At 46.9% G+C, this 23,178-nt stretch overlaps 1 protein-coding gene across 3 annotated transcripts in view; it reads left to right on the forward strand.

Moving 5' to 3' along the window:
- Positions 1-8,157, forward strand: part of LOC119181112 (uncharacterized) — a 90,537-nt gene extending 82,380 nt beyond the window's left edge. For all 3 annotated transcript variants that reach the window (XM_075875596.1, XM_075875597.1, XM_037432293.2), the window contains one exon: positions 3,424-8,157. In XM_075875596.1, coding sequence (XP_075731711.1) covers positions 3,424-4,359 — 936 coding nt within the window. In that variant the 3' untranslated portion in view covers positions 4,360-8,157. The remainder of the gene's footprint in view (positions 1-3,423) is intronic.
- The last annotated feature ends 15,021 nt before the right edge of the window (positions 8,158-23,178 follow it).

Below are 23,178 nucleotides of genomic sequence, written 5' to 3' on the forward strand. Positions count from 1 at the left end.
CAAGAATCTGGCGTCCACTTCCCGCAGGGTATCAGCTTTCTCCTGAAGTGTTTTGGCACGGTATTTGCCGCGGGCACATGCTATCAAGTCGGAGCAGCAGAATCGCGACAGACGGGAAGGTACTATCGGCGCTACTGCAACAAACGTTAGCCGAGGCCTAACACCAACACAAAGAATCGCGACAGTCTGAAGCTACTCCCAGCACCAACAACCGAGGTGTACAACGCACGCCAGAGATGGACTGCAGAGAAAACTGGGCGAAGCTACGACGCGCCCGATTTGCTGTGTGCTGGTCATGCCATCTGTCATCTAACAGCGACAACTACACAGGATTTTCAGACTCTGAGATTGGCACTTTAAAAAAATAAATCTTGGAGGTTACGTAGGACGGAGAGCAGGCAGATGCCGAGAGAGAGAGATTGTGGGGGAAGGGGGTGAAGAGTAAGTGGCTCCATTTTCTTCACTCTGGCCTCCGTGCCAGTTTCTCCGTTTTTCACTCCGCTCTCTGTCCACGCCGCCTCGAAACTCGGCAGCCGCCCTATCGAGTGACTAGCCAAGCCGCCGGCGCAGTGGCGCGTAGTTCGTATTATCTGCGGCGGAACCTACTCGTGTTCAAATTAACGGGCTTTTTTTTATTTATGGGCTTATATAGAGCTTCGCCGGACCATAACTTACAGTTCGAATCATCCATAAATTTGAATTATTGAAGTTCAAATTAACGAGCTTTCACTGTATTTGAAACATTATAAAAAATGTTTCAGTTTCAGAAAGTCAACTATCTGAAAAATTCTTCAAATCCCACGTACTTGAGAATTGACGTTATGCAAAGCATGTGGAGGGAAAGTGACAGTGTCGCAAATGTTTTGTTGAGCGACACGTCATGAAATGACTCTAAATGTAGAAATGTTGTACGCACAGACATATGTTAAAGAGTTGCAGATGTTTGTATAACCAGTTGTTTGCTCTTGCACAACGTTGACAACTGGGACATGCGTATTAGCAACACCAGAAGCTGAAATGAAGCGCTGATGCGTGCGAGGATGCTGGCCCTAGACACTGCTACATAAATGAACTTCAGCACATGACAACCAACCACAATTAACGTTAACCCGACGTGACAGCTGTATCAAAGGAGTAGATATGTAATGTTTACAAAATTCGGTAGGCACCACTGCAACCACTACTGAGGTTTCATGAAGAATAGCATCTGAAAAATAGTTTCAAGACCTGGCGTAGCTTTGTGGTAAAATGCTTCATTGCCACGCGAAATGCTTCGGTTCTATTCCAGCTGGGACCCTGGCATTTATTCTTTGCATTCGTCAGGTCCACGCTACCAATGTCAAGTATTTCTTAATGCTCGCACGTTAAAATTGCCCATGTGTGTTCCTGGGTAGATACTAAGTGTCAATCACATGTGGCACATACTTGCATACCAGCGGCACATACCCGCTCGTGGGTATGTGCCACTGTCTGGTGGGAAGTGTTTGACGACGCACGCAAAGGGATATTGACATTATTCATGTCTTGATCAGCGTGTCATATTCGTCAAACCATCTTACCCTCTCATGCTAATTTTGGTTCACGTCAAATTAAGGGGGTGCCCACGAGAGAACGCAAACGTAAGCGGACAGACAGGCAGGCAGGTAGGCACGCTCAAAGTCGCCGAAGTTTGCTAAGGAATGCTTCGCATTTAAAAAATGGGTACCTGCTAGGGATGTGTGAATAGCAATTTTAGATTCAGAGCATCTCTTGCTAGTGGGTACTTCATGCGTCAACCAGTGTCCCTGCTCGCACTACACAGGCACGACTCTGCTCCTTCCCTCTCTCCAACAGCTGGGCGTTACTCTTTCCACTTATCTCGTACTACCTTCTTGCACTAGCTCCCCCATTGTGCAAGGGCCTCCCCTCTCCTATGCTCCCCCTCTCCTGCCTCGCAAGGCTGACTCAGAAAGCATCTGCTAACCTACGCTCGCACCCCCCTCACCTTCTAGGCATTCCTCCCTGCAATGCCTTGCAAAGCCGATGCAAGCTTCGTCTGCTAGCGAGTTTTTTATAGAAAAATAAACTGACTGCCCTCGCCTCACAACCGTTCGCTGGCCACCTTGTATATATAGGCACTGGATCTTGATCTCCAAGATAGTGCCGGTGGGAGGGTTTTTTGATATGTTGTTAGACAATAGAAAAAGTTCGCACATACCACGTACCTTAAAAATTGTGGCGGTGCTGGCACCTCCTGTAAAGTTGTTCGCGCTGCGCGGTGCACGTGTCTCACGCTAAAGCCGCATTTCGGGTTACAACTACCAAGTGATAGGTGGAGTTGTGTACGCGGCGGTGACGCCTGGCGGAAGGCAAGCCTTCGTGGCGGGCAAGAGTTGAGTGAGTTTCTTCTGCGCGTGGCGGTTGCCGTGGACGGTTGTCTCTAGCGTGGGCCCTCGGCGCGTGGCACCGCGGGCTGCGCGTCGGGGCCCCTCTTGGTAAGTCAAACGTTGGCGACCCCGCCTTGGGTGTGATATTGTTTGTGTTTGTCATGTTATTGTGTTTTTGTCATGGAGTGTGTGGTAATGTTCTGCACAGATGTCCTAGCGCGTTGATAACGATTTATGTATCGATTCGGCAGATGATATTGTCGTTATAAATTAGTTAAATGTGTGTGCGTATCGTTTGGTTTGTATTGACCGTGTCTACTGTGTCCTTTCACTCCAAGGGTGTGGCGTAGCGCTCGCCATATTGAGACCCCACAGAACCAACTTTATGTGAAGAATGTGGAGGGAAGGTGACCGTGTTGTAATATTTTTAATGCACAACACTTCATGAATTGACTCTATATGTACAAATATTGTACGCACATACATATGTTGAAGTGTTGCAGATGTTTATACTATAACAAGTCAGCAAGTGCGAACCAGTTGTTTGCACTTGTGCAACGATGCCGACAGGAACATGAGTATTAGCAACTCCAGAAGTGATAAGCTGATATGAAGTGCTGGTGTTTGCGAAGATGGTAGGTCTGGACACCGCTACATAAATGAGCTTCAGTGGATGGTACCTAACGTTAATTGACGTTAACCTTATATTACTGCTGTATGATAGGAGTACATATGTAATGTTCATAAAACTGGATTGCCACCACTGCAACTACTATTGACATTTCATGAACGTTATAGTCTATTTGAAAAGCAGTTTCAAGGCCTGGCATGGCTCTGTGGTAGAATACTTGATTCTCACGCAGAATGCTGGGGTTCAATTCCTGCTGGGACCCTGACATTTATTCTTTGCATTTGTGGTGCAACGCTGTCAACGTGACGCTTTTTTTTTTTTCTGAAGCAGTGATCCTACTTCGGTCAGTATTGCTTATTGAGACAAACAGTACTTAACTAAGAAAAAAAAGTACTATTGTAGCAAATATCTGTACGCCCTTTACAGGTGAAGCACATCATGGAGCGGGCACGTGACGAATTCCTCGAAGGTCTGGGCACAGACTACAAGGAAGCGAAGCGCCGTGCGTCTGCATGGTACTGCTGTGCCTATGAACAAGGTGCCCAAGCTGAAGGATTTGCCTGGTGCGTGGCGAACGAGCTCATGGACATTCTACAATGTGCAGCTCCGACCAATGGACTAACGAGGGGAAGCATACGAGATCGCGTGACCCATGCCTTGCTTCCAAGGAAAGACCAGGCGAATGTCACTTTCAAGACTGCACTCTTTAACAATGCTCTGAAGCTTCTCATACGTTGGGTCAGGGGCAACAAGCAATACCTGTGGAACACCGACATAGACGCGGCGGCGAGTTACCTGAGACGTGTATCGAGTGTGTTGAAGAAAACCATAGCACAGCTTGAAGAGAACTTCGGACTCGCGCGAGTTCAAAAGCAGCCCAGCTTGGTTCTTGTGAACGTGCTCAAGAACCTGGTGCTTTGTGTGAAGCCTAAAAGTGAGAAGCTTGAGTTTTTCTTGGCGGACCTGGCTGAGCGGACACTCTTACGGCTCCTCTACCCCAGCAAGGCGGTGGAAGGCGACATTCCTCTGGAGTCGGTGACACCAGTGGGACCGACGCAAACACAGGTCGTGCTTCTCCCACTGAGGGACGACGATGACTTTTTTCTGGCGGTGGTGCGGCAGGAAAAGCGGTTCCGGGAGCTTTTACAGCTCTGGATGCAACTTCAGAAGGTGGCGATTATGACCTGGAAGGATGCCAGAGGCGACTGGTTTTTCAAACTTATGGTCACTGGGAGCCCGTGGGCACTTGACACTTTAAAGAAGACTATAATCCACGAGAGATTCCAGGACGAGCTCAAAAGAATTCTTCTGAAAGAAGGGGAGAATCCAGGCAATGGTACAGTTGAGGAAAAGGTGTGTTGAATGTAAGGCAGGATGGCGTTTCGCAGCAAGGTAAACTTTGTGCCGTGAAACTTTTGATAAAAATGTGCAGTGCCATCAAAATGGATACATTTGGCAAGGGAACTTACGATGCTAAGTCACTAATCGATCAGCTGTTCCATGCTGACTTGAAGAGAATTCGTTAGTATAAAATCGATATCGTGATGTGATACGATGTTTAACTAGTTGATGAATTTCTTGGTGGGACCGATGCTTTCTGCAGTATAGCTCGGAATAGCTGGTTGTGTGGAGCTTTAATATATTTGGTTGCATAGCTTGTAAAGCATTGCGCGGAAACTGTAAGTTGTGGTAAAGTCAACCATTTGCTGTTTGCCAAGTCAAGCTTTGTCCTGCAGTGGACGTAGTCAGGCTGATGATGATGATGATGATGATGATTATGATGATGAGGTCAAGCTCGGCTTTAAAAGAAATGACGGCAGTAGACCATTATTCACGCAGCATTGTAAGGAATCTAATTGATAGCACAAGAGCAAAACGAGACGTGGTGCTATGTGCCATCTTGCACCATATGTGCAGTTTTTCGTGCTGTTGCCTTAACTAAGCTTAACATACAAAGAGGTTAATATCATAAAGGCAAGCTGGCCTGAGAAATGTCAGGTTGTATGTGTCATTTTGTTCAACTAGGCAACTTTGTGTGAGGTCTACTACAAGCAAGTGTAAAAGTTTTCAACCATATAAAAGAAAACATGGTGGAATAAAATGGGCGAGTTCTTGTCAGGATTTTTATTTCTAACTCTCTTGGTGCTTTAAATATTCTCATTTTTAGTGTATTTGCAAAAAAGAAAAAAGTGCTCAAGGTCACGAGGCGCACATGACGTATTTCCTTTATCCCTGCCATCCCTCCCCGCTTAGCTTCCAGCGCTTTCATCAGGACGAGAGAAGAAAAAATTCAATGGTAGCATGCGACATATCTTGGCAACTCCTCTTGCACTGGAGGGATTCTTAAAATTTTTGCGGTGTTGAATTCGTGAAGCAATAAGCTCTTCCAGTGAATTCGTTCCATGGTTACTTGAAAAAGTGTTTCAGGGCCCCTTTAAGTGGAACAGGTGCCATAATGTAAGTGTTGGATGCGCTAGCGATGGGTTTCAATTGAAAGAATGAGCATTTATGTGCTCATTAAAAGTGAATTAAAATATATTTTAAATGTTTGCTGTATTGAGCCGTTCATGTGAAGTGTCCTTGCATACAAAGGAAATTCACAACAGGCTTGATATAGCCTCAAAATATATTTGCACCACTCCTTCCACAAGACTTTACTCTGTATAGAGACTTTACATTAATGGTTTTTGTAGAAATTTGGAAGGACTGCTCAGAAAGATTGTAATGGTTTCGATATCAAATTTGAGAACATCACAGTGATGCAGAAAGGGTAAAACAACTAGCAACTCCTACTTCACTGGTGAAACTTGTCCCTGGTTTCTTAAAATATACGAAAATGGGGTTGTCTCTTTTCCTTGCAACAAGTAGCTCATTAATAAATTTTTTTAACGAGGAGGGGAATTTCTCTCGCTGTCAAATCGGTTGTCAAGCTGAGCCTCCTAGCGTCTCTCATAATCATATGGTGGTTTTAGGACGTTAATCCCCACACATCAATCAAGCTGAGCCTCGTTGTGTTATGTTACGCTCAAGTAGCTTCTGCATTGGCAAACAGCCTTGTTCTTCACATTCAAGTCTTGCTGGAACCTTGCTTTGCTTTGTGCAGGAATTTGCTCAAGAATTGGTAAATGTAATAACCATCCATCCGCAGAAGATTGGTGTGAAATTTCGTGTACTCTAGGGAGTGTGCGAACTCCACAAGATCAGAAGCATTTCACAAAACCTTTACACATGCCGTCCTGACACTGTTCAGTGAGAACATTTTCATGCTTAATGTAAGCTTAATATCATTTATAACGCACTCTTCTGAACATATACACATGAGTGATGTATCATTAAAGCCTTGTGCAAGTCAGGAATAAAAATTATGGTGCCATATAAAAGTTCCTACATCCTCACCACTACAACATTTGAAAAGTCGGCTATCCAAGTCAGCCTAAGCGCAAATTTCAAATTTTCTCAATGGTGAAGTAATGGGAGCACAATCGGGGTTTTAATAAACCTGGCGTTCTATTTTTCACAACACCGTTGCGTGCCTTAAGTGATCAGCTGTGCCTGAATATGTAGTCTTGATCTCATAGAATGTCCGTCATGTGTGTGTCGAAAAAAACTATACATAAAGAAATTCCCAAACTTCCCTCGAAAACTCTGTAGCAAAAAATTGATGCGTACTCAACTCGGCCTTAAAGCTGTCTCTGAAAGCCAAACTGCTGACAGTGTGTGCTGCCATGTGCGATTTTGAAGATCAAAGCACAAGTTATTCTTGCCGCATTAAACATACTCTTGAAAGTTGAGTTTGCTAGGTGCGGTGCTATGTAGGCACGGCTATGTGCACAGGCTTTTCTTCGCATTGTACAATGAGGACATGCTTCATGTCTGCACAGGTGCACCTACGTAGTGATTCAATGCTCGGGCGATGTTGGAATATATTGTCGAAGTTGGCAAATAGCGTGTTCTCATGTTACAGTTGTGCTAAATGTGGCATTGCCAAAGTGACGGTATCTAACTTTCTCCGTGGCACTACGCTCCATACAAGAAACCAGCTTATGGAAGTGATGTGATAAAGATGCCAGTTCATGCGATGAATGTTTAGTACGAAATATTTTTGTACATTGCTATGTTTAAGCAGCGTTACTGCAATATATGCTTAAGCGAACGCATTTGCATCTTGCAAAATGAGTCTACTTTTTTTTTATATGTGCACTTTGCTATGGCTGAAATGCTACATAAAAGTGGAAATGAAGCCCCACTTTTGCGCAGCATTTCTGCAGGTGTGCTTCTGATTTCAACACTGCCATTTTGGTGTACGGTTTTAACAAGATGAGCCTTGTATTGTGACACTGTCATACCTCTGTCAGTGATACTTCTACACAACAAAATAAGCTTCACGAGTCTTGAAAAGGCTTACGTATGAAATGATGATACTTATAGCGCGAGAACAGAACAACTACAAAGAGACAAGGACACTAAGGATGCTCGTGTCCTTCGTGTCCTTGTCTCTTTGTCGTCGTTCTGTTCTAACGCTATAACTATCGTCATGTCATACCAACTAGCCGAAACTGCCACCCTTCTAAGTTACGTATGAACTTTTCTGATCCTTTGACTGCTGTGTTTTTGATCCTGTATTTGATCTCGTGAATCCTTTCTACTTGGGGGCACCCACAATAAGCGAGTTCTTTGGGGGGAGTCTAGGAGGCGAGAAATTTATATGTTTCGATTGTATTTGCTCTTGCAGGGGCAAAGGGGGACAGGTGAAAATATTAAGGGAGGCTTCAGCTCCCCGCCCCTTGTACTTCTCACTGGTGCCACCCCTGTCGCGCCATTTTTGCTTTTGAGTGAGTTGCGTTTCACGGCATTGAATGCCTACTGGCATACTCTGTTGCATTGTTGAAATGTTAGGCACAACATTTGCCAAATGTGCAAAACCTTTGTTGGGGCTAAAAGCTCTTGATATGCTCACTGCTGACTTTGTTTCCTTGCTTTTTGCTGTTGCATTTGTGTTGCCTAAGATTCCGGTAGGAAGTTACTTATTATTTGAGATAAAGGTAATACATTGCCTTGTGACTGACTACATGACATACCGTACATGAGTCAACTGCACAAAAACTCATTCCTTTGTGACGCAATTTTTGAAGCAATAAAGTTTGTTGCTGTTTTTGGAAATTTTCATCCCGGTTGTGTATCTGACACTGTGAATGAAAGGAGTCAACAGAAGCATAGTGTGATAGCCCACATCGGTGGTCTAGTGGTTGAGGCACTGAGCTGACAACTCGCAGGTAGCGAGATCGAATCCCGGCTGCAGCGGCTGCATTTTCGGTGGAGGCGAAAGTACTGTAGGCCAGTGTGCAGAGATTGGGTCGCACGTTAAAGAACCCCAGCTGGTTGAAATTTCTGGAGTCCTCCACTACGGTGTCTCTCATAATCATACGGTGTTTTCAGGACATTAAACCTTTCATATGAGCATAATGTAATAACAGTAGGTGAGCCAGGTCTTGCATATTGAATGTTTCACAAGTTGGAAGTGTAAGATGTTGGCAGGAAGAAGGAAGGTCGGAAGGAGGATACGGAAACAAAACATGGGTTTATGACATTATTTAGACATATTTACTGAAAAGAAGGGATAGTGGTTTCACAAACCACGAGCGTGGTGGTTGAACGTTACATAGTTCAGAGCGACGTCTAGCACTCTGCTGCGTCGTTTTATGCCCTGTCGGGCTCCTCCTCTCCGAGTCGAACACCAATCACGCACACACAGGTGAGGGGGGCGAGCATGCACGGTCCACGTGAACACTGCACTGTGGTGGCGCCAGCAGGGCTCTTCCTCGTCGTGTGTGTGCCACTACTCGAGAGTTCCCACGATCCTGGCAGCATACTTCAAAGGGTCCGCCGATTTTGTTCGCTCAATTAGCGGGGTGATTTCCGGTGGCCGTCGGTCTCCTCCAGGAAGATGCTGTCTTTGTTGGCCTCTCTCGAATGGTTAACGACGTCTTGGCGACACGACGTCTCGTCCTCCGGCTAGCACGTACAATGCCTGACGAGCATAGGCAGTCGGCCGGCCGGCTTGGTGATTGGGGATCAAAAGGGAGCGCTGCTCCTCTTGTCAGCTCCGGCGCCGGCCACGCCAGCCCTCCTGTCGCCCGACGAGTCGACAAGGCCATCAGTCACGCTGCTGCCAGTGGATGGGCCCACGCACAAAGGCATCTGCTCAGACGAGTTTCCAGGCCAAACTTAACAGAAGTCATCAGTTTACACATCGTTAAAGAGCCCCCATAATGATTGATATAATTCGAACACGTTGGCATCCACAACGGTCAACTCGAACTGGAAGGCATTGGTTTTCATTTCTGCTTGCAGAAGTTGGTCCAAGGTGATCGCAATGTGTTGCCAAGCCAAATCAGTTTTAGTAGAGTTGGAAAACTGCAGCATTTCTCAGCAGGTGAGAATTCTAACGCTGCACTGGAGCTCTTGGGCAAGCTTTAAGTGATGCTCAGAGTCACTACAGAGGAAAACGATGCAAATGCTAGTTACTGATTACTTTCAAAATTAGTTGCGTTAACTCTGCCATGTAAGTGAACGTGTAATGGAGGGTAAATGAATATTTTACATCGAGGCCAACTCCTCGCATGAATGCATTTATCTGTGCTCGTTTATGGTGTATCAGACTGATCAATTAGGTTCGCTAATAGAGCTTTATAGACTTAATTTACGAAATCACCTGCCCCAAACATGTAGGAGTGGGCAGTTGCATTGTGGTGTGATGTCCGTTCATTCCAGTGCCGCCCACTAATTAGAAATTCACTTAACTCGAACAATTTTATAGTACACTTTGATTTTCAATTAACGAGCTTTAACTGTGCTACAATACAGTTAAGACTACAAATAACGTCCGCTAGACCTTTATTGGCGATATTTAAAGACGATGCATTCTTTTTTGGGGGGATACTTCAATGCAAAACTTTTGGTTTGTCTTTTGCAAAACTTTTGGTGCACACGATTTAGCCACCCGGCGAAAGTTTTTGACACATCCTCAATGCCCAGCCATCTTGATCTGCATGCTTGCTGCATGTTCATACTTTTGAACATTGTCAATCAAAAAGCAAATATTATGCATATTTGAGGTAAACATAAATACGGAAGCATATGGTAGTACGTTCTTGCCATTTTTAAAATGCATAGATACGTAATTCTAACGACTGCAGTGCCTATTAGGCTGCGCTGACAATACGACGCTATGAACGAGAAACAGTGCTTCCTACGCTTCACTGGATGGATAGATGGATTGATATAGCTGTGCTCTTCAGATCGGGCGGTGGCTAACGCCACCAAGCCGTAATACTTAGGGAACCAAGAACTAGATTTTTTTTTTTTCCCTTTAAATAGTGAGGTTGAGAGGACTGGTGCTTTGCAGTGAAGGCTTTTATTTTCACTCGTGCCTTGACTTTAGCCACTAATCAAATGAGCTCCTTCTAGTTAATTCTCCCCGTTTATAAGGTCTATTTTGCCCTCCCTGTCCATAAACCCCAGTGCTTTGAAAAACTCTGCGCCATCATCCTGAACTATAGAGTGAAGCCCTTTACAGAACATTATCAAGTGTTCGGCAGTTTTCTCCTCCTCTCTGCACGCACTGCATACCGTGTCTACCCCTTCGTATTTGGCCCGATATGTCTTGGTTTGCTATACACCCATCCTCGTCTCAAACAGTAGAGAACTACCTCAAGTATTATCATAGATCCTTTCCTTGGCAATTTTCTGCTTAAAAGTTCAATAGGTCTCTAGTGCGGACCTCTTAATCATGCCAATTCTCCACATATCGGTCTCCACTTCCTTCACCTTCTTCTTAACCGATAATTCTTCTTGGTTTGGCCCCCTGCTGTTTTCTTAGTATTTACCCGTCAATTTTCTCCTCCATTTCCTCCGCTTCCTCCTTCCTCCACTAGATGGATGGATGGAGGGATGGATGGATGGATGGATGTGGCTGTACCCTTTAGATCGGGCGGCGGCTGACGCCACCTAGCCATAATTTTTAGTGAACTGACCACTAGATTTATCTTTTTTTCCCTTATAAATAGTAAAGTTGAGTACTGGTACTTTGCAATGAAGGGTTTAACTTTCACTCTTGTCTTGACTTTAGCCACCAATCAGACAACCTTCTTCTAATTAATTCTACCACAGATTTGGGCGCACGTTAAAGAACCCCAGGTGGTCGAAATTTCCGGAGCCCTCCACTACGGCGTCTCTCATAATCATATGGTGGTTTTGGGACGTTAAACCCCACAAATCAATCAATCAATTAATTCTACCAGCTTAAAGTCTATTTTGCCCTCCCTGTCCCTAAACCCCAGTGCTTTGAAAAACTCTGTGCCATCATCCTGAACTAGAGGGTGAAGCCCTTTACAGAACATTATCAAGTGTTCGGCAGTTTCCTCCTCTCCACATGCACTGCATACCGTGTCTACCCCTTCGTATTTGGCCCGATATGTCTTGGTTCGCAATACTCCCGTCCTGGCTTCAAACAGTAGAGAACTACCCCGGGTATTATCATAGATCCTTTCCTTGGCAATTTCCTGCTTAAAAGTTCGATGGATCTCTAGTGCAGACTTGTTAATCATGCCAATTCCCCACATGTCGGTCTTTGTTTCCTTCACTTTCTTCTTAACCAGTAGTTCTTTTTGCTTTGGCCACCTGCAGTTTTCTAAGTATTTACCAGTCAATTTCCTGGTTCGCTTCCTCCATTTTGTATCGACTTTGTTCATGTACAAGTAGCTGAAAACCTTCCTAGCCCAACGCTCCTCCCCCATTTCTCTCAATCGCTTCTCAAATTTTATCCTGCTGCTAGCTTTTCTGCCCTCAAATGATGTCTATCCCATATCACCTTATACTCCCTGATTTGGTGTATTCCTGTGAGCTCCTGAAGCAAGCTTACCTATTCCACGTTGCTTAATTTCTAATCTTGCTTGAACTTCTGATCTCATGCACAAGACCGCATTGCTGAACGTCAGACCAGGAACCATGACTCCTTTCCATATTCCTCTCACAACATCATACCTATTGTAATTCCACAGTGCCCTATTTTTCATGACTGCTGCTTTCCTGTTACCTTTGTCCTCACATATATTTCGTGTTCCCTTAGGTACTCGGTCCCATTGCTTATCCATACGCCCAGATATTTGTATTTATCTGTTATCTTTAGCGTGACCTCCTGTATTCTAAGCTCACTACATTCATTATCATTAAAAATCATGACTGCTGATTTTTCCTTACTGAATCTGAAATCTAATCTATCTCCCTCATTACTGTAGATGTCCATCAATCTCTGCAAATCTTCCTTGCTGTCGGCCATTAGCACTATATCATCTGTGTACATTAATGCTGGTAGTGCCTGATCAATGAGTTTTCCTTGTTTGATGAAAGAGAGGTTGAAGCCAAGTCCACTTCCCTCTAATTTGGCCTCTAATCCTTGTAGGTACATCATGAATAACAAGGGTGACAGAGGACACCCCTGTCTAAGCCCCCGTATCACCTCTGTAGGCTTGGATACCTGTTTTTCCCACTTTATAACTACCTTGCTACTTTTATAGATTTCCTTTAAAAGATTAGTGACTCCATCTTCCACACTTAGTGTGTGCAGTATTCCCCACAAGTCCTCTTGAACCACACTATCGTACGCTCCCTTGATATCCAAAAACGCTGCACAGGGGCCTTAGTAGGCCTTAGTTCCTTTTCTGTTATTTCGATGCACTGCGTCAGTGAGAACAGATTGTCTTCCAACCTCCTGTGTTTCCGAAACCCATTCTGCAGTTCTCCCAGCACCCCTTCATTCTTTATCCATGCCTGCAGTCTTTCTGCAGCGCCAACCTGTTGACCACTGATGTCACTGTTATAAGACGGTAGTTGCTTATGTCAGCTTTGTCCCCCTTTCCTTTGCTCATCGTGCTCATCCTGCTAAGTTTCCATCCATCGGGAACTTCTCCGTCGATTATTATTTTGCTCACTGCCTCTCTCAAAGCCTGCTTAGACTTTGGACCTAATGTCTTTATCAGCATAATTGAAATGCCATCTGGGCCTGTTGATGTACTACTAGGAACCCTTTTCTCTGCCCTTTCCCACTGCCGTTGGGAAAATGGAGCCATTGCTACACTTGATCGATTCTTGTCTATTGTGGTGCATAAGGCACTTCTTTGTTGAAATTTTTCTGTCACCCTTGTTCTTATATATTCAATAGCTTCGTCCCCTTCTAGCCTAGCACCTTGAGCTGTAGTTATAAACCTCTGCTCTAGGCTTTGTTTAATTTCTTAGGGAGTTTTAATGGTTCCAAAATTTCGCAGCTGCCTTTCTGTCCTCTTTATGTACTTCTGCCAGCCTCTGAGCACCCTTTCTTCTAATCTTTTCATTGATCATGAGGGATGCTTCCCTTCGAGAGCCTTGAAAGACGTCCCATTTTCTTTCAACATCATCTGTCGGTTCACCCCGCTGCTTAGCATGTCTGTGTTTCCTAGAAGCTGTTACAAAAGATGGCGACGCCAACACGGTCCCGGAGGCGCCACTGCTTCGAACTCCGCCGGGAAGGTCACCAGCCGTTTAGTAGCGTAGGTTTCTCAGCTCGCGACTGCTTCTGCGCAGAGCTGATAGACGAGCAAACGAGACGACGGTGAGATAAACAAGGTTTATGTACAGCATATATATAGAGGCGTTACAAATTCGGCACTGGGGCCGACAGAGACGCGAAGAGCCGATCTCTTCTCTCTAACACATAGCTCTACTCTCAAATGGGTCTGCTCTCGACGCGCCGCAGGGCTTCTTTTATATGCACCGGGTCCAACCCAAATGTCCAACCAGAAGCGCCGCTGGTCGTGAGGTTAGAATCCTCCAATGGGGTCGCCGCTGGGCCGCGTCATTCTTTCTCATCGAATCTGGAGAGGCTGCGCTGCAGGTGGCTGCACCCAAGGACGAGTGACGTCGCCATGCATTCCGTCACCTCCCCAGACAGGAAGACGCCGATTGCTTGCTCGACGGCTCGCTTGCTGAGGTGACTCGCTGCACGTGGGCGACAGAAAGGCGCCGTCGCGTGTTGACGCCGTTGAGCTGTTCATCGCGTCAGGCGGGCTCGCGTGCTGGCCTTGACACAGATTTCTTTTTTTTTCCGAGGCATGGACGTTTGCTGCGGACTCGCAGGCATAACAGCACCCCCGCCGCCAGACAATGCGCCGGAAAGGCGAGCTGCTTCCACGGAGCTCGGATGTCAGGTGCGCTCGTTCGCCAGGTCCCTCCAGGTTCGCCTCCAGGGCCATGGGGAGAATGCAGCTCCAGACTCTGTTCCGGGAACACATCCCATTCTTGAGGACGGATCCCAGCTCCACTGGCTTGTCGCCACAACTTGCCGGCCAGCTTCGCTCGTCTCTGACGATCCTTGGTTTCACCACTTTTCGATGGTTCTGCAACTTGTCAAGAACGGATCGACAACAGACAACACACAACACAAGCAAGTGCCCTCGGTCACCCGACAGAACACCAGACAAAGTATTGTACAACATATACCTAGCTACGCGTCTATCGGAATTTCGTTCCCTCTACATTAAGAGGCACATGTGGGACACAAGACTCTTAAAATGACAACTCAAATTTTTACACGTACAATAACTTAACGAATTAGAATAGAACATAAAGTTGGCTCCTTGAGCTCATTCTGAACGAGAGCATTCAGCTAAGACCGTGATGAGTACAAAATTTTGCCCCGAATCGCCAGCGAGAAACCGAAAGGTGGAGAAGGTACTAACTAAACGCATGGCTTAATGCGTCTGCATTAGCGTTTAGCTTTCCTTTTTTGTAGCAAACGTCAAAGTTGTGCTGTTGGAGTATCATGCTCCACCTTAGTAACGGGCCACTTCTAGGCGACATGTTATTTAACCAGGTTAGAGGACAGTGGTCCGTTTCAACCACAAACCTCGAACCGGAGACATAACAAGCTAGCTTTTGAACGGCCCACATGAGGCAAGCGCATTCCTTTTCAGAGGTACTGTACGCCTCTTCCCTGCCGTTGAGTTTTCGACTTAAATACAAAACTGTCCTTTCGTTACCAGCAGTGTCTTCCTGGCACAATACAGCTCCCATGCCGCGATCACTCGCGTCGCATTGAATCACAAATCTCTTAGAGAAATCGGGTGCCATGAGAACAGCCTTTTCGCTTAGGGCCTGTTTTAGCTGGCAAAACGCATTCTCCTTTTCCGAGTCCCATACTACTTTAACCGGCTCGGATTCTCGAAGTGCGTCAGTTAGAGGGCTGGCAATGCTAGAGTAATTTTGCACGTAATGCTGATAGTATCCAACCAGGCCCAAGAATGCCCTTATCTCAGATTTTGTGGTTGGTCGTGGATAGTTCACGACAGCGGCTACCTTAATTTCTGAAGGTCTACGCCGGCCACGCCCCACAACGTGCCCCAGGTAAGACACCTTGCCACACCCTAGGTGACATTTAGTAGGTTTCACGGTAAAGCCAGCCTCTCTCAACCTGTTCAGCACGACGCGTAAATGCTCGACATGTTCTTCCCAGTTGTTGGAGAAGATGGCGACATCGTCAAGATACGGCAGAGCGAACTCGGAGAGGCCTTTAAGAACGCGGTCCATTAAGCCTGAAAAACAAAAGGGTGCATTTTTCAATCCAAAGCTCAGCTTAAGTGGACGATACGTTCCAAATGGAGAAACAAATGTGGTGGTGGTGGTGGTAGTGGTTAGAAGAAAGAGGAAAAAGGCACCTAATTTCTGTCTGCCTTCAGGCGACACGGCGCAGTGCCTTATAGGGGTGGGGAGAAGGAGGGATAAAAAGAATAGAAGGAAAATAGACGGAGAAGTAGACAGGCAAGCGACGGAAAAAAGGAGATAGGAAAGCGGGGATCCGGTCGAAGCAGTCCAAGGGCGGGGCGCCACAATGCGAGAGCTGCACGGCGTCAGGAGACCGCGGAGGGCGAACCAGTCGGCGGGAGCTACGCTGGCGTCGGAGATCGCGAGGGCACAACCGTCCAGCTTGAAATCCTGCGAGCGAATCCCAAATGTGGCATAGCGGCTAGCACGCTCTGTAAGGGGGACTTGCCAATACCCTCGCACGAGGTCTAACGTGGAAATATAGCTGGACTGTGACACAGTTTCCACCCTCTCCTCTAGGTTTGGTATCGGGTAAGTTTGGTTTCGAGTTATTGCGTTAAGACGCTGGTAATCGATGCATGGCCTCGGATCTTTTCCTGGCACCTGAACCAATATTAGAGGGGATGTATAGTCACTCTCGCCCGGTACTATGACTCCCAACTCCAGCATTTTATCGATCTCCTCTTTCATGATCTGCTTTTGCACGGGGGAACAACGATATGGCTTGCTACGGATTGGCTCCTCACAAGTTAGCTCGATATCGTGCTCGATCACCGTCGTGTTTCCGGGACGGTCCGAAAACACGTCTTGAAACTCGGAAACAATCCTTCTCAGGTCCTCCTTCTGGACTTCACTTAACCTAGGCTCTAGGTTCAACTGCTCCAAGATTACCTCCGATCCCCTTTCGATTACATCACTAGAACTCAAAATTTCTTCTCCCTCTTCCTCTGAAGCATTCAACAGCAGATTTACGACCGCTTGACGTTGAACGTATGGTTTCATCAAGTTACTGTGGTAAATTTTGTTCGGCCGCCTTCCTAATTTCACTTCATAATTGGTATAAGAAAGCTTCGATATTACTTTGGCGGGCCCTTCCCAATGAACCTCAAGCTTGTTCTTTTTGGACGGCCGCAGCAGCATTACTTGACTACCAACTTCAAATGTGCGCTTCTTCGCCGATTTGTCGTAGTACTCCTTCGACAACACTTGTGCAGCCTTTATGTGGCTTTCCACAAGATCTTTCGTTTTTCCAAGCCTCTGAAGGAGGTCTAAAACATACGCAACTACATTAGGGTCCTCATCGAATCACTCCCAGGACTCGCGTAGCATTCGCAATGGTGTTCTCAAACTCCTGCCATACACAAGCTCTGCAGGGCTAAAACCAGTGCTCTCATGAGGAGCTGATCTCAAAGCGAACATAGCGGGAGGAATACACGCTTCCCAGTCGCATTTGTGCTCGTAGCAGAGAGCTCTCAGTATCCGTTTCAGAACGGAATGCATACGCTCTACCGGATTAGATTGCGGGTGATGAATCGAGCTGTGCACTACTTTTATTCCACATTTATCCATAAAGGTAGAGGTAAGGCAGCTGGTGAAGACACTACCATTGTCGCATTGGATTTCAGAAGGAAATCCGACGCGTGCAAATATAGATAGCAGTGCATCCACGACATGAGAATTGAGCTCATTAAGTGGTATCGCTTCCGGAAATTTTGTGGCTACACAGAAAGCCGTCAGGATGTACCGACAACCTTGCCTGGACTCTGGCAATGGCCCTACTATATCAATTACTAGGCGCCGAAAAGGTTCTGTGATAATTGGCACAAGCTTCATGGGTGCCTTTCACTTGTCCGTGGATTTCCCCGCTCTCTGACAAGTGTCGCATGAGCGTACAAAGTCTTCGATATCCTTCCAGCATTTTGGCCAATAAAACTCAAGGGAAACTCTAGCCTTGGTTTTTTTTATGCCGAGATGCCCTGCCCATGCGTTTTCATGCGCCAGTTCCAATAGTTGGCGACGATACTTTTGTGGCACCAAGAGCTGCTCATACTTGCGACCTTGCGCATTTGTGTAGCTCCGATACAAAAGCCCTGCTTTTTCAAAAAAAAAAAGAAACATTCTTTTTCTTTTTTCCCAAGTTTACGCTTTCCATTAGCGCTTTAATCGAGAGGTCATCACGCTGCTCTCGAATGAGCGTTTCTCGATCAACCCTCGACAGCTCACTCCAACTTTCCGTTACAGGCGTGAGCGTTGCAACCCTCTCGCTCTGATTCAATGGCGCCATGTCGTCTCCCCTTGCTACGGAAACCGCACCGGTCGCTTCGGCGACGGGCCGCTCGCGTGACTGCTCACATGACTCACGCGGAAAATTTCCTCTCTGAGGTTCCGTCGACCCGCCGACAAGGTCACTTGAGAGTTCACCGCATTGAACCAGATCAAGCTCCTGTGAAAGCTTCCGTGCTTGCGATCGCGTGAGGGCCATGCACGCTAAGTTGGGGAAGAACGATTTACCCTGCTCTTTGAGAAGCTGCTCTGAGTTGTTGGAGAAAAGATAAGGAAAACGATCGGGAAGCGCGGCAGACACAGCCGCTTCGGTGCGAAGCTTACCGAACGGGCCTTCAATGACAACCATGGCGATTGGTAAGCAAGCACTCTGCTCTTCGGCGACTTGCTTGATCCACGCGCATTCTCCTGTAAAGTCATTCGGAGACACCAATGAAGGATGGACAACATCCATGGTTGCCGCTGAGTCACGAAGTGCTCGACACGTTTGACCATTCACACTAATTTCTTGGATATACGGCTCCAATAACCGCATGTTCTTTTCCGATTCTCGGATTGTTGCAAAAGCAAACTTTTGCTTACAGTTTATCGCGATGTGCCCTTCCTTTTTGCAGTTGTAGCAGATTAGTGGCTTCCGTGATTCAAACGCCCGTGTGGTATCAGTGCGTTGTTTAGGAACCTCACTAGATTTCTCCGCATCCGTTTTCCCTTCTCCTACAGTGTCCTTCGTAAGAGACGGGTCCTTCTTGAAATTACGGTGCGGAGCGGGTTTCCGTTGATCAGGTTTCTTTGAAAAGCCCTCTTCCCTTTCATCCTTTTCCACGCGCACTGCCCTGCTATACAACTTTCGGCGAGTATAATACTCCTCAGCTAACTCTGCTGCCTTGTTTAGCTGTACTTCACCAAGTTTGTCTTGAAGCCAAAGTTTGACGTCCTCCTCGATGCAGCGGTAGAATTGCTCCAATGCAACGCATTCCACCACTTTATCGCGGTCGTCATAAACACCTTCATCCTTGAGCCATTCAATTAAATCAGCTTTATGACGAAACGCGAAGTCAACGTGTGACTCATTCCCCTTTTTAGCATACCGGAACCTTTGCCTGAAAGCCTCGGGTGACAACTTATAACGTCTCAAGAGCACTTCCTTAACCTCGTCATAGCTCTCAAACGCTTCCCTCGACAAGCAAGTTATCGCGTCGGACACTTCGCCGGGAAGAAGAGCTAACAGGTTCTGTGCCCAAAGAGACCGCTCCAAAGCATTTCGCTCACAGACGTGTTCAAACTTGACGAGATACTTCGCCATGTCCTCGCCTACTACGAACGGTGGCAGTTGGTCACGAATTCTCTGACCGCTGACCTGAACTGTCGCAGAAGCTACGCTAGGCGCCTGCGAACACTGTAGGATTGCCAATTCTATTCGTTTCAACTCAAGGCGCTCCTGCCTCTCGGCCTCCTCACGGCGTTCTCGCCTTTCAGCTTCTTCACGTTCGTGAACTTCTCGCCTTTCAGCTTCTTCACGTTCGCGAGCTTCTACTTCTCGCCTTTCAGCCTCTTCGCGGCGTGCTTTGATATCCACCCAGGCCTCATCGACTTCCTCAGCCGACACTCCCTCATCCTTCATGATCTCAAGGATCGCTTGCTTTCGTTTCGCACGGCCTAAAGTAATGCCGAGTTACTCACAAATTTCGATGAGTTCCTTCACTTTAAGGTTCTCCATCGTTCACACTAGCCTCTTGCTGTTTGCCCCTGTTAACAATTTACTTGCCGTACCCACTATAAGTCAACTAGCAAGACGCGCAAGCAATTTTTCACACTCCCGTGTTTACCCCCTCCACATTAACCTTGGTTTCAAAGCACTTCGACTTTGCTTGAAACGATCAAAGCTCACTTCAATGCTTCACACAGCCCTTCTCTAAACTACTACAACCTGAGCTAGAGTAGTCTGGTGAACTGAGGGGAAAACATCAGGCACTCGCCGCATCGATGTCGCTGACGCCGGCCGATCCCGCAGCTGCCAACCACTGTTGCGAAAGACGGCGACGCCAACACGGTCCCGAAGGCGCCACTGCTTCCAACTCCGCCGGGAAGGTCACCAGCCGTTTTGTAGCGTAGGTTTCTCAGCTCGCGACTGCTTCTGTGCAGAGCTGATAGACGAGCGGACGAGACGACAGTGAGTTAAACAAGGTTTATGTACAGCATATATATAGAGGCGTTACAAATTCGGCACTGGGGCCGACAGAGACGCGAAGAGCCGAGCTCTTCTCTCTAACACATAGCTCTACTCTCAAATGGGTCTGCTCTCGACGCGCCGCAGGGCTTCTTTTATATGCACCGGGTCCAACCCGAATGTCCAACCAGAAGCGCCGCTGGTCGTGAGGTTAGAATACTCCAATGGGGTCGCCGCTGGGCCGCGTCATTCTTTCTCATCGAATCTGGAGAAACTGCGCTGCAGGTGGCTGCACCCAAGGACGAGTGACGTCGCCAGGCATTGCGTCACCCCCCCCCCCCCTCCCAGGCAGGAAGGCGCCGATTGCTTGCTCGACGGCTCGCTTGCCGAGGTGACTCACTGCACGTGGGCGACAGAAAGGCGCCGTCGCGTGTTGACGCCGTTGAGCTGTTCATCGCGTCAGGCGGGCTCGCGTGCTGGCCTTGACACAGATTTCTTTTTTTCCGAGGCATGGACGTTTGCTGCGGACTCGCACCATAACAAAGCTTCTTGACGTGCTATGGCTCTTTTAACTTCCTCATCCCACCAACTCTTGGGCTTGTGTCTTCATTTTCAGGGTGATTTGTCACGTGCCTAGCTCTAGCTCAAACAGTCTAATTAGATTTGTGTATGTCCACACTGTTTTATTATCCTCAGTATTACTCTCTCAATTTGTTTAGTAGCAATTGCTATTTGCCTTTCTGAATGAAAATTTTCCTGTAGTTGCTCATCTTGTCTCCTTCCCACTTTCGCTGCTCTTCCAAAACTTAGCTGGATACTTTTGTGATTACTACCCAGACTTCTGGAGCCACCTTCATCTATGTGCATTCCCCTGAGCTTGTCATACATCTTATGCGACATCAGTGCGTAATCTATTGTCGACTGCAGCCTTCCTACCTCCCATGTTATTTGCCCTTCACACTTCTCAGTACTGTTGCAAGTGATCAAATCATGCCTTTCACACATATCTATGATCATTTTGCCTGTTGAGTCAGTATACACATCTATATCTTCTACGTGCGCATTCATATCTCCTAGTATAATTATCTCGCACTCTCCTCCTAATTCCTCAATGTCCTTTGATATATACTCGACCATTGCCTGGTTTTCCTCTTTGGCCTTTGCTCCCGTCCACAAGTACACTAAACCAAGGAGCGTCATTTGCCCTGCCACTTTCCCTTTTAGCCATAAATATTCCTTGCACTCCTGCTTGACCCTTTGCCAGTCTGTACTTTTATGGATGAATGCCCCAATACCACTCCCCTTTCTGCTGCCTTCTGTTCTATTACAATATTCCCATACGTAGTCCGGATTGCAAGGTGGTTGCTCCATGTTCCGAAGATATGTCTCCACAACCCCATATACCATCAGTTCCTCCTCCCTTAACTGCTCTTCTATCTCTTCCCACTTTAACCTATTCCTGTCACCCTGTACGTTAATATAACCTATGGAGGAAAGAAAGGTAAGGGCCATATTCATTGGGCACTATGGCGGCGTTTTGTTATTGTTGATGTAGTGTGGTGCGGCACCGTTCAGGCGGTCCAGCGGCGGTGTGCGCGTTTCATGGGCCTCGCACCTAACCGTGGCGTACTGCAGGTGTTCGACAGCATCCATTCTTTGTGCCGCATTGTTAACTACGCGACTTTCCTCCGGTGGTGGTTGTAACCAGGTGTCTGAACTAGGAACCACGGAACGAGCGCGCGTATACGTACTCCGAATTCGCAGCGTCCGTCAAAATTATGCTGAAAAGCAATCATAGAAGATAACGGCTGTGCTCAAGAATTCGTTCACTAAATGCCTTGCAGGTTAGTGACAGTTATGCGGTGTTGCTTCCTATGACAACGGACGATGCATTTGCGGTCCACAGGCCCTTATTAAGACTGTAATCTAATCTTGCCCTTCATGTTCTTGTACAGTTACCACATGCTTCTGCGCATTAAAGTTCCTGTTCTGCTTCGCTTAAGATGCTCCCTCTTCGCAGTATTGTCTCGTTCTTCGCAATATTGTCTGTATTGTATCAAAATTCGTTAAAATGTCTACATGCACCTGCACAAGGTAACTAGGTGCACCTCACTAGATGCGCGTGCTTGTGCATTCAGAAGCTGACAAAGCCGTTCGAACGATGTTGACCAAGTGATGTTGACCTTTTTTCACGCATTCCTTTGGCTAACTTTCCCACCTTTCGCCCTAACGCGATCCTGGTCTCCGTTCTCCGTAGCTACTAGTGCGCGTGAATCACACTGGAGACGCGTTCCCACGCACTTTCGGGTGGTCTTCGCTGCTTTCGTCCTAATGAAATCATGGCCTTTGGGATATCCGTAGGAACCAGTGCGCGTCGGACAAAAGAGGGGCGAAAACAAAGAGGCCGGCGCAAACTCAACGGGCTGCCACGCACACAAGCTCCACCGTGACGCCGACTTTACTGGCATAATTACGGACCTCCGGGTTTATTGCAGGGAAGACATATTTTCTTTTTTTATTGTTGTGTCTAGCCCACGGCCTGACCGAAAATTTCGTAAAGCCTAAAGAGAAGCGCAAAAGGGGGGAAAAGTGATCTGAAAGAAGCTGTACAAATTTCGGTACCTGGTTCGTCGCGCGGTAATGTCCGAAATATCATCTTTATTTTCACAAAGAACACAAATAAAAAAAGAAGCTTAACGTGCAACTTGCCGTGTTTATCGTAAACGCCGGCAGTGCAAGAGTACAATAGCCGTACGCAGAGATTTTGTCAACCGTATCGCGGCAAAACAGCGCGTTGAAATCCGTTCCGTTGGTTTCGGATAGGGTGGTGGTAGTGGTTAGAAGATGAGAAAAGGCACCTAATTTCTGCAACCCGGTCGGGAGCACGGCGCAGTGCCTGTTGGTTTCGGATAGTACCAGCGCACGCGGAGCGCAGGCCACGTGCATTTTGAGACAGAGAGGGAGTCGCGCCTTCTGCTTCGCATTCATATGTAAACAAGAGAGGAGAATTTGCCCAGTCAATATGGCCGACTTCCGGCTTCATCGCGGCTATGGTCCCTCTTCTAGCCACCATATCGCGGCTTCACAACGAGTGACGT

The sequence above is a fragment of the Rhipicephalus microplus genome, chromosome 10 (genome assembly GCF_043290135.1).
Source record: "Rhipicephalus microplus isolate Deutch F79 chromosome 10, USDA_Rmic, whole genome shotgun sequence".
Taxonomy (NCBI): Eukaryota; Metazoa; Arthropoda; class Arachnida; order Ixodida; family Ixodidae; genus Rhipicephalus; species Rhipicephalus microplus.